This window comes from Lissotriton vulgaris, chromosome 5 (genome assembly GCF_964263255.1).
Source record: "Lissotriton vulgaris chromosome 5, aLisVul1.2, whole genome shotgun sequence".
Lineage (NCBI taxonomy): Eukaryota > Metazoa > Chordata > Amphibia > Caudata > Salamandridae > Lissotriton > Lissotriton vulgaris.
Genome location: NC_141693.1, coordinates 1,417,641,254 through 1,417,658,524, shown reverse-complemented (window position 1 = coordinate 1,417,658,524; position 17,271 = coordinate 1,417,641,254). Strand labels below are relative to the sequence as shown.

At 43.2% G+C, this 17,271-nt stretch overlaps 1 protein-coding gene across 1 annotated transcript in view; it reads right to left on the bottom strand.

Moving 5' to 3' along the window:
* DDX20 (DEAD-box helicase 20) overlaps window positions 1-9,335 on the bottom strand; it is a 302,908-nt gene extending 293,573 nt beyond the window's left edge. Inside the window, exon 1 of the mRNA XM_086923351.1 lies at window positions 9,110-9,335. Within this exon, the coding sequence (XP_086779477.1) occupies window positions 9,110-9,308 (199 nt within the window). The 5' untranslated portion in view covers window positions 9,309-9,335. The remainder of the gene's footprint in view (window positions 1-9,109) is intronic.
* Between the last annotated feature and the right edge of the window lie 7,936 nt (window positions 9,336-17,271).

Sequence of the window (17,271 nt, the reverse complement as noted above, 5' to 3'; positions counted from 1 at the left end):
TTTACGGTTTGCCCTGACAAGGCTTGTGGTAGTTGCTTTAGTAGGGTTTTCAGCAAGGCTAGACTGGTCGTAACGGGCATTTATCTGGGAGGCTGGAAGGGTGGGGGCCAGTTCTGTTACCAGTAACAAAAGCAGCAGTGCTAGGGCTGGTTTTAAGCAGCTGTGTGCCACGCTTGCACTCCCAACCTCCTGCCCCCACAACGGGTGGGGGCCGGACCGACAAAATTGTTAGGGCTGCTTTGGGTTACCAGTCTAGCCCTGGTTTTCACCCAATCTCCACCCCCACACATCCTACCCCCCCAAATAACAACTTCTTACAAAGTGCATATTAAGCACCACTGATTAACTGTAGATATATTTTGGTTGGCATCATCACTATATTGCATTAATTAGCAAATGATGTTGGATTAAATCAGGTTCCCAATTATAAGTAACTGTTTCATTTTGGATAACTAACATAGGCTTTGATTGATCCCCACTACATACCGTCTTATCGTGTGTGAAGTGCACAAGTCAGCAGCAAAGAGGGCCGGTGCTGAGCTCCATGGATTGCACGTGTGAGAAAGGGGTGCTTTTCAAATCAGCTTTCTCACACATTCACCTTTTATATGCTGCACATGTTCTGTGAAGCACAGAATACCTAAATATAGGTGACACATTTTCTGTAAAGTCCGCCCATGCCCTATCAGAAACTAGGACAGAGCAGGGGTGCACAGAGTTTTTCCTCAAGCTCTAATGTGACCTCTGATAGGGCAGGCATAAATCAGGGGCGAAAGAGGGACAGTGTAGATATTGTTAACAGTTCTGCAGTTCTAGCATTGGTAACTATTGCAGAGTTCATCACCGAGTTGTATTTTTCTTTTTCAAGTTGTTCTCGTAATTTAAGGGGGGATTCATTAAAAAATGTTCACAATTTTGTGTATAATGTTTTTTTTTTCTTTTTTACATCTGTACGGTTTGTGGTCTCTGCTTCTGCTAATTGCTGGCTATTGGCCTTCTAAGGCATGTCTCCGTCACCGATGCCAAAAAATATACACTATTCATGTGCAATGCAGCACCGTGCACTCTCTCCATACCTCTGCAGCACCATAATCATGGCCTAGGATTGGACCTGACTTTGACGCTGTTCATATCATTCCACGAGCCCCAGTTTAGGCACAGTTTATTCCATCGACTTTTTTGAAGCGTCTCATATTAATGAAAGCCCGGTTTATAGTGTTGTGGTATGTGGAAGTAGGATTTAGCAGAGTTAAGGGATGTATCATTTGGTACCTGCAATTGTTTATCAATTGCAATACTAGTAATAAGGCACTGTGTAATGTCACTTCTGTACATTCATTTTCTTGCAATGTATTTTTTTTATTTAGGTTGCGTTAGGCCAGTTCTCTCTTCAAAATTGAAGCCTGCTAAATAAATATGACTATTAAAATATATATATCACGGCAACCTCCATCCTCCCAGTGTATTTTGGTTTTTAGGAAAATGTAGGGGGAAGTACTGTTTTAAAAAATTAATTAATTCATGTTTTTTTTTAAATAAGGTTTTTTTTTTTACTAATACACTGAACGCTCTCCTGCATTATTTCTTTGCAGTAAGAGATGTAGACTAGCAGCCAAATCTGCCTACCTTGAAACTGGAATACCTGGATCGAATCCTGCCTGGGCTCTGTATCTGGTCATTATAAACAAATCGCTTAATCTCCGTGTGCCCAAAAAGGTCTGATTCTGTTGTAAAGCGCTCTAGTGCAATGGGCAATGTTTACACTATAAAAAGCTATCAAAATATATCGTAGTAGAAAAAAAGAGCACCAATGCATATAATTATAACAGAGACTCCAATGGCCGTTCTCTAAATCTCAGGTTTAACAAGCATTTACAATGCAATGGTTTTGCCTTTGTTAAAGTTAGAGCTATTGGCATTGCTCTTGACATTATTTTTATTTATGTGTTTTTTTTAAAACATAAATAAATGGCATTGTCATTTACAATGCAACTAGCTTTATCTCTCGCAAATGACACACACAAACACCCACAGAGAGCCCCCCCACACACACAGAGCCCCCCCACACACACACAGAGCCCCCCCACACACACACACCCACACAGAGCCCCCCACACACACAGCCACACAAAGCCCCCCCCCACACACATCCACACAGAGCCCTCCACACACACCCACACAGAGCCCCCCCACACACTGCGACCCCCCCCCCCCCCCACACACTGCAAGCCCTACACACTGCGACCCCCATTTCAATTGATGTGTGATGCTTACCTGGTTCTAAATTGGTCCCTGCATGGCTGAAAGGTTGAAATGGTGTAGGAGGCAAGGGGACAAATTTGAGCATGGAGAGAAAGGAGTATAAGTTTGAGATTAGTGACTAGGTGAAAATAAAATCAGGAAGGACACAGGGTGGTCTTTCCAAATTAGATGGTCTATTTCAGGTAGAAAATGTCAGTAGGTTCTTTGTGTTCTTGAGGGGGGATAGGTCCAACCGGCACCATAATCGGACGTTTATTGTTTATACCCATTCACAACAGGCAACTAGGCAGGATGGCCGTCTCAGAGCCCAATCAGCAGTGAAGAAACAAGGTCCCTAAACCTCCGTAAAAGCATGTGTAACACTGAGGGGCCCTCCTCAACACACACAGGGCTTGATAGAACTTAATTAGTTCCATACTGACAATTATTGCCAGACCAAAAATGTGTTTAAAAACAGTAACATACACACTTAATATCTAGGAAAGCTCACCGTGTAGCACTGCAGACCCCAATTTTACCCCCATTTTTGCCTGCAAACCCTAAAAACGACCACATACAACATGTATACACTTTACGCGTTTAATAGCAGTTGACTAGGAAGTTCAGAAAGCTTTTTACAAGCGAGTAGTCCGCCTGCTCACGTTTTTTCTGGGCTTTCCGCTGCTCGAGTTTGCATTTTTAACATGAAAAGCAAAAGGAAAAACACAAACCGACTTGATGGGCTACTCAACATATCTAATAATATACAACCGGATATTTGTGTGTCTAAAGTTCAAAAATGGGTTTTGGCAACTTCCAACTGAGCGTTGAAGGGACTGACTGAGAAATGTGTGTCTCCGAGGCAGGGTGACAGTGTAAACAAGCATTTACAATGCAATGGTCTCGGCAATATTAAAGGTAGAGCTATTGGCATTGCTCATGACATTTTTTTTGGGGTGTTTTTTAAAAAAAAATCATAAATAAATGGCATTGTCATTTACATTGCCAATAGCGTAATCGTTAAATAAATGGCCTTGTCATTTACAATGCCAATAGCTTAATCGCTCGCAAATGCATGACCTATTGCATTTTACACCCACACAGAGCCACACACCCAAAGCCACCCACACACACATAGTCACCCACACAATCTGCACTCCGAATCTGAATCTGCACTCCGAATCTGAATCTGCACTCCGAATCTGAATCTGCACTCTGATTCGGCACTCTGATTCGGCACTCGGCACTCTGATTCGGCACTCTGATTCGGCACTCTGAATCTGAATCTGCACTCAATCTGAATCTGCACTCAATCTGAATCTGCACTCAATCTGAATCTGCACTCAATCTGAATCTGCACTCAATCTGAATCTGCACTCAATCTGAATCTGCACTCTGATTCGGCACTCTGATTCGGCACTCGGCACTCTGATTCGGCACTCTGAATCTGAATCTGCACTCAATCTGAATCTGCACTCAATCTGAATCTGCACTCAATCTGAATCTGCACTCAATCTGAATCTGCACTCAATCTGAATCTGCACTCAATCTGAATCTGCACTCAATCTGAATCTGCACTCAATCTGAATCTGCACTCAATCTGAATCTGCACTCAATCTGAATCTGCACTCAATCTGAATCTGCACTCAATCTGAATCTGCACTCAATCTGAATCTGCACTCAATCTGAATCTGCACTCAATCTGAATCTGCACTCAATCTGAATCTGCACTCAATCTGAATCTGCACTCAATCTGAATCTGCACTCTGATTCGGCACTCTGATTCGGCACTCGGCACTCTGATTCGGCACTCTGAATCTGAATCTGCACTCAATCTGAATCTGCACTCAATCTGAATCTGCACTCAATCTGAATCTGCACTCAATCTGAATCTGCACTCAATCTGAATCTGCACTCAATCTGAATCTGCACTCAATCTGAATCTGCACTCAATCTGAATCTGCACTCAATCTGAATCTGCACTCAATCTGAATCTGCACTCAATCTGAATCTGCACTCAATCTGAATCTGCACTCAATCTGAATCTGCACTCAATCTGAATCTGCACTCAATCTGAATCTGCACTCAATCTGAATCTGCACTCAATCTGAATCTGCACTCAATCTGAATCTGCACTCTTAATCTGAATCTGCACTCTTAATCTGAATCTGCACTCTGATTCTGCACTCTGCACTCTGAATCAATATCAAAGACCCTACAGAGGTGGCGTTGATCCCATTCCACCCCACACTTTGAGCTGGAGTTGCAAAAGCCAGATAAAAGATAGGTGTAGTCCAACCACCCCATGATTTTGGAATGTCAGCAAACTGACCTAACAGGGCGGTCTGCATGACATAAATGTTTGGCTGAGTGATCGAATTCCTTATAAATTAAATTAGGTTCTTTAAATATAACTTCACATCAGACGTCTGCCTGTCTAAGCTCCGTGAATGACAGAGGGAATCCATGGTGGTGAGTATAAACCATGCCAGCGCAGGTTAACATGTAGAATCCATATGAACGCCTCGCGGTTAGTGACAGCTTATATATTCTGTCCGTTCCTATAACTTAAATAGTATCCCGATAAACGATGTAACTTGTACTTTAATAGCAGAAATAGCCCTCAAGCAGGCGCTCGCAAGTGTAAGATTATAACCAACTGCAGGACTGTACATTTAATTCTAGTCCGAGCTGCTCTCAGAAATAACAGTGCCCCCCTGACAGTCCGCGGTCTGGATCGAAGAAGGAAGAAATCCAGATGAGCTCAGCACCTCTATAAAACTCCTCCAGACCGTCGCCTCGTTCAGCTAATGAAGAGAACGGGTTCAGCTGGGATTCCCATACATCTTGTTTATTGCATAATTAAAGATCACGGCAGGTCGCGTGCGGCCGTCTCCACCGCTCCGAGCTTCACGAGTGATGTTTCCAGAAGCATGGCTTTTCCTCCTTTGGTTTAAAGGCACAGAACAGGAACATGCAGCGGTCTACAGACCTCAACAGAGCAAAGGGAATCTCCTAGCACATTGTCTGCTTACAAGTAGTGTTACCTTTATTTATTCTTTATTTAATAAAGATTGCAAAAAATTGTAGGAGCAATTTTCCACCCGAAGATACCGTACGAAGTTCATGTTTTTATTTCCCGAAGGAACACGTCCCTCCTTCCGTGTCTTTAGGTTTGCCCTTGTTTTCCATCTGATGCTGCTCCCACGAGTCTTTCTGCATGTTTGTGGTGAGTTCTGTGTGAACCACTCCTGTCTGGTGACGGGAGCGCATTTACTACTTCATGTCTACAGATACATAGTCCTAAGCAGTCCCCATCATTGGTCGAACATGGTGCTTGCGGGCTGTTTTGATCGTTACGTACTTTCTTTCCTCTTTCCTTCTTCTATTTGGGAGTTCCTCTTCATTTAATTTCTTATTTAAAACAGAAGCCTTTTCGGTGACTCGTCCATGTCGGACCAGATTCGGGGGCGTTCCCAAGAACAGGCTTTCGGCTGACGTAGCCAAAAATTCTCGGGAACGCCCCCAAATCTGGTCCGAGATTGACGGACAGAGCCTTCTCCCAATGGCTAGCCTCCATTTATGGAGCTAGCCAATGGGAGGAGGGGGTGTAGACCCGACCCCACACACAAATCATAAGCGCCAATCAAAACCTAAAAAGTGAGCTGTAAGCATATCACAGTATGTGACTGGGCCATAGATCCCTCAGCTATGAAAATAATAGTGAACGCTCAGAATATGCCTACTAAAGCTAAAGGAGGCATCCTTTGCAATATACACCAAACTACTGTCATTGGTATGCGTACCCCTGAAGACCATGCAAGTCATTTCGAATGACTTTGCTTCGGTTCTCTAGGAAAAACAGTGATGACATTTTAGATTATTACTGACTGGCAATAACTTTTAACAATATCTAAAACCTTTGAATAAAACAGGATCACCAGTTTACTGTCCAGAAATCGAGGCTTCGTCCTTTGCATGTATCGTATGCGGACAACACCCAGTTGATGGTCTCTCTGTCCAATGGCCCCAACCAAGGGAACCAAGCACTGGCTGCTTGCCTGAACAAATTGTCTCACTGGATGTCGAGCGGGTGCCTAAAACTGAACGGAGAGAAGGCAGAACTCATGATATTAGGTAACATGACCATTCCCAGGCCACTGAATAAAATTGCACATCCTGCATGGGAAACCCACCTGATCCTAAACCTGCTGTAAAAAATGTAGGTGTGTGGTAAGATAGCATCCTTGCAATGAGCCAACAGGCAAACAAACTGTCTGGTATCTGCTTCGGTATTTTAAGAAAGCTGAGAAAGATACTGGATCTTATCCCAGAGCAGCTAAGGAAATCCGTCCTGCAGTCCCTTATAGTCTCATACCTGGATTATGGTAACTCTCTTTACCTAGGCTCACCAAAGTATGTGATAGAGACTTCAGGCAGAGCAGAACGCGGCGGCAAGGCTCCTGCTCAAACTACCTAGACACATATCTGTAAGAGAATCCCTTAAACAGCTCCATTGGCTACCATTGCAGCGAAAGGCAAGTTAAAATTCCTATGCATCGCTCACAGGGCGGTAAATAAAAATGACCCATAAAAACTCAAATCTGATATCTGCCCACGCCCTCACCAGACTACTAAGGTCCTCCCATCTACACCGCCTCCACACTACCAGATTAAAAAAATCAAGATGGGGAAGAAGATCCTTTGCACATCTGATTCCTAAACTGTGGAACGAGTTCCCTCATGATCTAAGAGCATTGCAAAACAAACCGGCTTTTTAGAAAAAAACTTAAGACTTGGTTGTGTCCTTTATATCACTAATGTGCTCTGTTCTTAACACAGCACTCACCATCAGCGCGGGGAAGCCTTAGGGTAGCCATGCACTATACAAAGCCCAAAAACCAATCAAAGGATTGCATAAAGAAAGGTGAAGCTGTGCCACAGCCCAATTTGCTAAAGTTATCATGTTCTCCTGTACCATAAAAGACTCTGATGAGGGGTGGCTCAGACACAACCAGAGCCTTGAAAGTGTAAAATAATAATTATTTACATTTGGCTTTAAAGGCAATTATTGCAGCCCCTATCTTAGCAATTAGTAGGTATTTTGCAGATTAAAGAAAAACTCTTTAGTAGCAAACATAAAGCATCCTTGGAGGAAAGATGGTTTAAGCACATGGGTAAATTGTTCGTATAAACTAGGCATTTAATAGGAGGTGGAATAACTAGAAATTTCTAATATGACCTCAACTTTTACACCATCATACAAAATGATAAAGTAATGCCAGTGTATGTAATAAAACAATGCAATGATGGAAACAGAATACACCAAAAGTACAGCACATGCACAGAGGTTTGTATTGTAATATGCTCTGTAATGTGTTCTTCTAAGGTGCATAGTCCTTCAAGGCACTTTATGAACTGAACAGAGAAACTTGAGGAGTAGCATATAATCTTAGGTAGATTGTATTTTAGGACAAAAACAATACTATCACTGCCTGGACCTGTAAGGTTTCCATCACCTGTGAAACAGCACTGCTGCTATTCTAGCCTATGAAGTCTGGTGAGCTGCATAATTCTACCTACGAACACAACATTTGCCATATTATATTTTTCAACCCTACCTATTCAATGTAGGTGCTCAGTCATAACTTATGACGGAGTTTTTTGACTTGCTATCGGAAAAAAGAAATGATATTTTGACATTTAAAGAAATAACATGGTAGAAGGAAGACAGTTTTAACGTGCAGTTTCTCATTTGTCTACTACACAGATTGCCATTTAATCATTTTAAGAGAAACTGTTAAAAAAAAAAAAGTACAGAACCGATCGCTTTTTAGCAAAGCACATGTTGTTAACTCCCCCAAGATACTTTGCTTGCTGAAATTCAGTACAGGTACTACACCGGACCACTTTCAAAGATCACCATTCGCCACTGATTCCATCCCTCACTTGGCTCTCTGTATCACAATATTCCGGCGATTGCTAACCTATGCATTGTAGATAGGTTAATTCTTATAGGGCTCTGTGTATACCTAACCCCAAGTTTGAATTAAACGTTCACAAACTTGTAATTTTAAGTTTCTTTAAAAGTCTGAAGTAACAATTGCAAAAGAAACAAAAAAATGAAGGCGTTTTTGGCATTCTAAGTTAAAGCAATTGAGACTCCATACACCAAAACAGTAGGATAAAAGTTCACAGTTGCACAGCACTGCCTCGCAGACACGCAAACTTAGCCGCAATACTGGCATGATTTTCATGACCGTTGACATGTTATAACCACAAAGGGAATCAAAGGGAAACAAGCAGACTAACGAGGTTTGGGCATTAGTACCTTATGAAAACAGATCGTTTACAATTAACTATATAACTAAAATATGGCTACGAAGAATAGACAACATTTTTCCATGCTCACTGAGGTTTCGAACTAAGAGCATCCTTCAAGCAGAGGCAACATTCACGATTTAGTGTAAACGTGTATAAAAAGTTTCCCCCTAAACAAATGACTCAAACGCTCTTATTCTCGGTATGTTAAAGATAATACGCAGATCGCCGTGCGTGTATTTTGTCAACCGACTACTAACTGCCATGTGTTTTTTCCGTTTTAAACAGTTCAGCTGCTGTAGTTGCGACACCCGCACTACCACACCAAGGTGGCGGCCAGTCTGTTCGCCATCTAGCTCTGCGTTACATACGGAAGTAAAGCGGATGGGGCGTGCCAACCTTAGGGAATGAGAGGATGCAGACATCCATATTGGTTTGGGAGTACTTCGTAGCTTTGTCATGTTCGCAACAATCTTAAAGACGTTAGATGGCTAGTCACACTACACTGTTTAAATATTTTTTTTTTAAAGCATGGCGGCCCACTTACCCAAGCCGCATCTTCCCAGTGGGATGGCTTTCAGTTGAATGGGAGACGGTCGCTCGAAACCAGAGGCTGCCAGGCCTTGCAGCACGGTTTGAGACAATAGGAGTGAGCTAAAGTCCACATTCTCCCCAGAGACAAGTACATCCCCGGTGCGCTGCCGTGCACCGAGTTTGTGTGCCGCCTTGTTCCAGGGCTCGGCCATCTTGGAGTTGGAAGAAGCGTGGATGTGGTGTATTTCTTCCTGTAAACAACAAAGAAAGCTTTATTGATAAGTTGCTCACGCACACTCTCGTTGTCGTATTTAAATAATGAATACGTGATTTCGCCCAGGTAATCCAAAAATGTATTGCAATTGCAATTATCATTAGGAAGTTCGAATTGTATTTTATTTTCGTGAATAGTGTTAATTTCTAAAGACGCATAGTAAATATCATTCACCTCAAAGGTTAAAACATCAGATTTAATTAACGATATTTTTACCTCTTTGCGTGAAAATACCGACCACGTTTATTTACTTAATTATATGTTTTTTCATATAGCGCAAACTTTACACGAAGGGGGTCAGAGCGCTTTATAATAGAACCAGTTAGATTACAATAGGACTTCAGAGCACATAAATAACATAAAGATGCAAATAAATAAACTTTGAACTCGCATAAGAATGGCAGTAAGTACAAAAATCTACTACAGATTCTAGTTTTTATAGTTAAATAATATACAAGTTCAAATTCAATCAAGATTACATTTTAAGAAGCGATAAGTGTTGGACAATTATATATTACATATTTACAGAGCATGATATTCTCGTTGTCGTTCAGCCAGTCCTTCAGGGTGCTGTTGCACTCACTGGTGGTGATCTTGGGGCTGGAGGGAACCCTGAGATGGTGATGGCCATAGGGGTAGAAGGCCGGTTGGTGGGCGGAGGTGGCATGTACGATCTCAGGGCTAATCTTGGGCTTGTGCGTCTTGAGTCTGCCACTCGTTGTGGACAAATAATGAGGCATACACGCTCTGTAGTCAGGTGCTGGCTGAGGAATCTCCTGACCACAGTCCCAGCCTTCTTTATTATTTACTACTTACCGTTCCGGGTCAGACCACTCGATGCACTACTACAGGGTTCTGGAAAACAAACACCCATAAACCGGTAATGCATAATAGAGGAGTCAACCCCAAACATAACATTCCTCCTTTACCGAGACCTTAAAAAAAAACATTAAACAGTCAAGTCGTACTTAATACAAATGCACAATGAGAAAAATAGAGCATGGGACAGCAACAATTAACAACTTGGTGAAATGGGGGAAACAAGAAAAGGAAAAAGAGAGAAGAAAAAAAACATTATTAGCTGTATTATAGTATTGGCATATTACATCAGTTTACCAGAAAGTCCGTCAGACGAGAGGACCTAATTGGATGCGGCCTGTGGTGGTACCTGTCAGTCCTGTGTCGCCTGATTGTCTCACCACTAGCTCCAGATCGGGGTTGACAAACCTCAGGATCATAGTTCAGACATAAACTGTTCTGTATCGCCCTGTCACTTGACACGGACATGGTTTCTGGCATAGGATGTTCATCATCCACTGGAGAGGGCGTCAGCACTGGTGAAGAAACTTGGCTCCTGGACATCTGGCCATTGGCTAATCCTCCTCAGGTATAAGGACACCGCAATTGGGTTATGGTGGTGGATCAGCGACACTGGCAGCCGGTCACCGGAAGAGATTGAAGAAAGACGCATTACTTGTGACAGACTCACCTTGTTTTTGAGCAGGTACCATAGTTCCTTTGACAGAGGTCACTTTTCACAGGTCAACCTCAAAAGGCAGCAGCAAAAAAGTACTCCGGGGATGCTGGTTCTTGACTAGCACCATGTCACCAACTCAAATGACTCTCCTCTTGGCACGTCGTGTTCTTGGTTTTGTGAAACTGAGGGTTTCTCCACATGGGGAATGGTATTGTTTACGTCCTGATTCAAGGAGAGGGCACTGGGGCTTATCTTGTATGTGGCGTGAGGCGGTGTTCCCTCAGAAAAGCGCACAGGGCAAACTCTGTCCATTCGCCATGCAATTCTGAGAGCCATGTTCAGAGTCCACATAAATCTATCCGCTTCTCCATTGGATTGATGCCAACGTGGTGTAATACGTCTGTGATGGATGCCACAAGATTGTAAGTACTCCGTGACCTCCTGACTGGAGTACGGGGGACCATTGACTGTTCAGATTTCAATCAACAACCCAAGAGTGGCCATGGCGTTTTTTCAAATGGGTGACGGTGTGTCTGGCTGTCATTGACTCAATGGCCTCAACTTCAGGGTATTTTGAAAAATCATGTATGAGCACTAGCATGTGTCTCCCATTGGGTAGACAATCGAAATCAGCACTGGCTCTGTGCCACGGAATGGGTGGAATTGTCTCCATGATGATGTGTGCCTATGACTCCACCGGTTCAGCAGCTTGACACAACGGGCAATGCGGGACGGTACTCTACACTAAAGCATCCAAGTTCGGGAACTATTCTTTGCATCACAGTCTTGATTTGGTTCTGACGATCCCCTGGTGAGCTGTGTGAGCGAGGTCGACCACCTGTTCCTGCATGGTTCTCAGGATTACTAATCAGGGACCTCTCATTAAACACCCTTCCGGAGAGACAGCTAGCTCCAGACGAACATTGCGGAGGGAGGTCAGAGTCATCCTCGCTTCCTGAGTACGATGGGAGGCTTTGTTAGTAAGGGTGCCCCTATTTCAAGAAGTTACCACACAGATGGTCAATTGAAGACATTCATCATTAGTAGTGATTTTTTTAATGTCCGCAAAGAAGATGGACAGCGGCCTGGACCATTCCAACAGCAGTCAAAATTATTCCTCGACTTCCTCAGCATCTGACTCTTCCACAGTGGTGGGTCTTGCATGCCTTGACAGATAATCAGCGGGATTTTGTGATCCGGGTTATATATGACAGAGAAATAGTATGCTTGAAGTTGAAGAATCTATTTTCCGAATCTAGGATCTGGTTTAGATGAGGATCCAGTGAAAAGAGGAACCAGTGTCTGATAGTCCGTATGAACTGTGAATAGCTGGCTAGATATAAAAATGGAGGGCAGCCCCAATGCACCGCAATGGCCTCTTTTTCAATATGAGAATAGCACAGCTCGGTCTCAGTCAGGGCACGACTGGCGTACGCCACTGGGGCCCATTCACCATTAGATTGTCTCTGTGATAAAGCAGCCCCTAAACCAATGGGGCTGGCATCGACTGACAACTCTGATTCCCGGCTGGGGTCAATATAATCCAATATGGTGTCAGTGGACATGGCACATTTGGTTGCCCAAAAGGCTTCTTCCTGGGGGGCACCCCACGTCCACATGGCATTAGCCTTTGTTCAACTCTCGAAGTAGGACAGTAGGGCTGTCAGGTTCTGCATAAAATGCCTGCAGTAAGTAGCCATTCCTAAAAAATTGCGCAATCCATTCATAGTTGTGGGTGCCAGTCCTGATTGGATGTCATGAACTGTTGCGGGATGAGGCATGACCCCCTCCTTTTAGAAACAGTACCCAAAGAATGCTATCTCCTTTTGAATAAAAGCGCATTTTTGTTTGTGGAGCATGAGACCATTATGCTTAAGTCTTTGAAAAGTGTCTCTCAGGCAGTTGAGATATTCTTCCACTGTCGGGCATGAAATAGAATGTCATCACTGATATTAATTACTCCTGTGAGGCTAGTCAAGAAAACCTAATTGTGTCTTGAAATATTTATGCCACACTCGACACACCGAAACTGAGGCATTTGTACCTCCTCAGACCTACATGGGTGGAAATGTGGTGATCGCTCTAGAGTCCTGGGCAAGCATAAGCTGTTGGTACTCTGCATGGAGGTCCATTTTGGAAAACCACCTGGAGCCGCTGATGTCAGCCCTGATGTCATTGACCGTGGGTCTTTCACTGTGAATGGCCAGATTGCGTAGGCACATGTCAACACAAATTATGACTTCCCCTAGCTGCTTGGGTTTCCTTGTCGCCACTATTGGGGATACCCAGTGCATAGGGCCCTCAACCATCTCAATGATATCTGCTTGCTTCAGTTTCCGCAGTTTAGCTTCCTCTTTCGGTGGTAAGTAAAAGGCTACCCTCCGATGCTTTAGCACAACAGGTTGGATAGAGTCATCAATGTTGAGGTGTATCAGACGGTCCTTGAGGCACCCTACCACTTCTAACAGATACAAACTCAGCCACCAGGTTGTCCACGCTTCCTAAGTCGATGCTGAACGCAAACGCAACAAGTTGAAGACACTGCAGTCCTTCAACTTAACTGCATCCCTGAACCACCTCTTTGGTTACATACACCTTGACCCTAGTCGAATGAGACTTGTGTGATTTCCATCGCAAAGATGCCGGCTAGAGGGAGTGGCGTAGATGATCCATGTGCTCTTTATACTTTATTTTGGTCAGTTTGACCATAAAAGATACATTTTAAAAACATTTCATAGAATTACCAAGTACCCGAAACATTGCATAAATTCAAGGGAAATAGTACACAAGCACAGGGGATAAAAAAAATGATAGTTCGTCAAATAGTTGGCCTCTACACGCCCTAGTTGCTAGATCATAATTCATTATCTAAAATTAGTGTTAAAAACAATATAAATATATCGACGTTTTAAAAAGGTTAAAAACATACATAAAGTTGAACAGTATGGATTGGTGTGGATCACCTGAATGTTAACTCTATTACAGGGTGATTAGCGTATTTACCGATTCAGAAAAGGGGGTGGTGATGAACAGAGTGTCTGAATTAAGCAGACCACTCTTACCCAGTCCAAAGATCAGGGCTTGATCCATCACCGTTATTTATCTCACTGCACCATCCTAGCTCAGAACCTGGCTATATGCAAATCAGTCTGTCCCTGGCCCAGTGCATCATGGGAACAGGGCAGACTAAACTACCAAGCCAATTCTTCCCCAGAAAGGAGACAAGCTACCGGGGACCGGTTTCTGGCATTTCAGCCGTCTTCGGCCCGGCTTGCTTGAATCCTGATGGTGCAGTGAGAAAGGGACTCATGTCTGAGTATACCCTGCCACACCTATAGTGGCCAAAAACGCTTCAGAAAAGGGGGTGGTGATGAACAGAGTGTCTGAATTAAGCAGACCACTCTTACCCAGTCCAAAGATCAGGGCTTGATCCATCACCACCCCCTTTTCTGAATAGCGTATTTACCAGCATATGTTTTGAAACACAGTTTAGAGTAACCCCTAAAATTTGAGCCCCATTCTCTTCCTAACCAGGAATACATTGAATAAAAACCTGCTTACAGAGAAAACTATTGGTTGTGATGAGTCAGTATCCAATATGCGCTCAACTGTACTGCAGCGCCTGCTGTCTAGGGCCCTGCAGAGGTTTGATTCAGCGTTTTCTAGCTTTAATGTACGCTGGACAGAAGAATAATATGTGAGCTTCATTTTCTTTTTCTGGTACATCACAAAGGGGACAAGTATCGCTTCTAGAGCTCCCCCCATTTCCATTCCATCTAGAAGTGTTAACACCTATTTGGAGAATACCATATCGAAATTGCAGGTATAAAGATTTGGCTAGTGGGGGCTCTTATCTCGTCGAGGAAAGGCTCTAAATATGCTACGTCTTTGAAAGCCAGAAACTTCACGGTTAAGGACCCAACGGTCGTGTTATTTACTAGATTGGTCGTTAAGTGGGCCCGGAATGTCTCTTTAGAGTGTTTTTTTAGAAGTTACTGTTAACTGTTCTGGGTCATTCCAGTAATGAGATAGATCTAGCTTTTGCATCCATGTCATAACATGTGTTAACCACGTAATGTCTTTGGGTCTTCTCACTTTTAAAATTTCCTCCAGGACAGTTTTATAATGAGTCAGTTCAGGGGTTGACCTGATCCCGATCCAGAATAAAAGTGGCCTTAGTGCCGCATGGTGGTCTATGCGTTTTATATTCAGGTCCAATGTTACGGGTAGCAGCGGCGTCCTGTTGGGGAGTTTTAGTAGTTGTCTGTAAAATATGTTTTCTTCCCGCTCAAAGTTCTTCTTGCACTGTGGGCCCCAGATCTCGGCCCCGTATAGCGCTGCTGCTTGTGCTTTAACTTTAAATACCTCCAGTGCAGGAGAAATTGCCCTACATGAGCTAGCCTCGTGTTTTTTTAGAATAGGTGCCGAATTCTGTACCAGCATTAACCCGTTTTTTTTTCGATTTGGCCTTTCCAAGTCATTTTGCTGTCCAGGTTAATTCCCAGGTAATTGAAGCTATCTACATACTCTAATGGTTGATTGTTTAAAACAAGGTTCTTTTTAAAGGTCTATGTGGGTTTAGTGCCATATATTTGGTCTTGGTGGAATTTATTTCTAGGCCCTTTTGCAAGCAATATCTATCAAAGGTGTCCACTAGGGATTGAAGTCCCTTAGGAGTTTGGGATATTAAAATGGTGTCATCGGCGATTAATAGGGCCGATACTGCTTCACCCCCAAGGTGAGGGGAGTCGTGCTTGCAGTCTGATAAGAACTCGGGGATGTCTTTAACATAGAGTGAGAAGAGGGTTGGTGCCAAGACGCACCCCTGTCTTACTCCTCTTCTCACTGGAATTGGTTTAGTTAATTCTCCCCTTGGTCCCCATCGCACTGTAGCAAAGTTTCCTGCATGTAACTTTACCATTTGTGTTAGTAATTCCAGTGGTACCCCGATTTTCCTTAATGTCTCCCATAACTGGGGGCGAGGGACTAAATCAAAAGCAGCCCTTAAATCTATAAAAGCAACATAAAGGCTGCCCTTCCTAAAAATAATGTATTTCCAATAAATGCACATAAACCTAAATACTTGGTCCAGTCTACTTGTTTTTGATCTAAACCCTGCTTGGTATTTAGCTGAGATGTCCACCTCATCCATCCAATCTATCTATCTGTTTAAAATATGCTTAGCATACATTTTCTGAAGTATGTCTAATAAACTAATTGGGCGGTAGTTGGCTGGGTCCTGTCGGTTACCCTTTTTAAAAATAGCGACGATCTCCGCCCCTTTCCACGTGTGGGGAATTGGTTTTCCGGCAGTTATCGAGTTACATAAAAAGTTTATATAGGGACCCCATACTTCTAGATCGTGTTTTAAAAGGTCGCCTGGAATCCTATCTGGGCCTGGGGCCTTCCCTGCTTTAATGGCCCCTATTGCAGTTTTTGTCTCCTCCAAACTAAAGTGCAAAACTGTATCTAGAATTATGTCCTCTGTTTCGTCTCTGGTGGCGGAGACACCCTCGCTGTAATCCTGGTAGAGATTGGTGAAATGGTCTACCCAGGTTTTCTCATCTAAATAGAGATTTTTGTTGCTTTTCACAGTTTTATTTCCCTTGGCGATTAGGCACCAGAAAGCAGCCTGGTCTTTGGCTCTGGCAGCGACAATTAAATCTGACCATATGTCATTATCCCAGGCCTTATTTTCTTCTGTTATAATCTTTTTATACTTTTGCCTACATGCACTAATTTCCGTGTGGGTCTTGTTTTTGATAGCGTGAACAAGCTCTGTCTTTGCTACTCTGCATTCTTTACTGTACCAGGGGTTAGTTAGCTCGTGGTGTTTACTTATCCCTGTATCTTCCGTTTTGTACAGCTTTGTCAATAGCGGGAGTAGGGCTTCTACTAAGGTGTAATGTAGTTTTAGTGTCCTTTCATCTCCTTCTTTGAATTCTTCCAGTGGGGCGGCAATGTCAGAAAATGTATTGTAAATATCTGCCATTTTATCATCTTTGGCTAAGATATAAGGCCACTTCAGGGCCCTTCTATTATTACTTGTTTGTAGCTCTCCATTTAGTGTAGTACTCCTTTCCGCCCTTGAATTTTTTATTTTTAAATAGGTGGGGTTCTAGTTGTAATTCTAAAGGGTAGTGATCGCTCTCCTCCCTGTTCATAACCCTCAAGTCAATAGTGGTGTACCATAAGTTCATGGACACCATTATATAGTCTATCTGGCTTAATGAATTACCTCTATGGAATGTGCAACCTCCGGGTCTATCGGAGGATAGGCGTCCCTTACACGCCCGTAATTCGTGTCCTACCGTAAATCTTAGAATCTGGGACGCCGCGACCGTGCATTTAACCTCGCTGCTGGCGTCAAGGGTGGGGATCATGTATGCCATATCTTGCTCTTCGAAAAGGTCACTTATGCCAG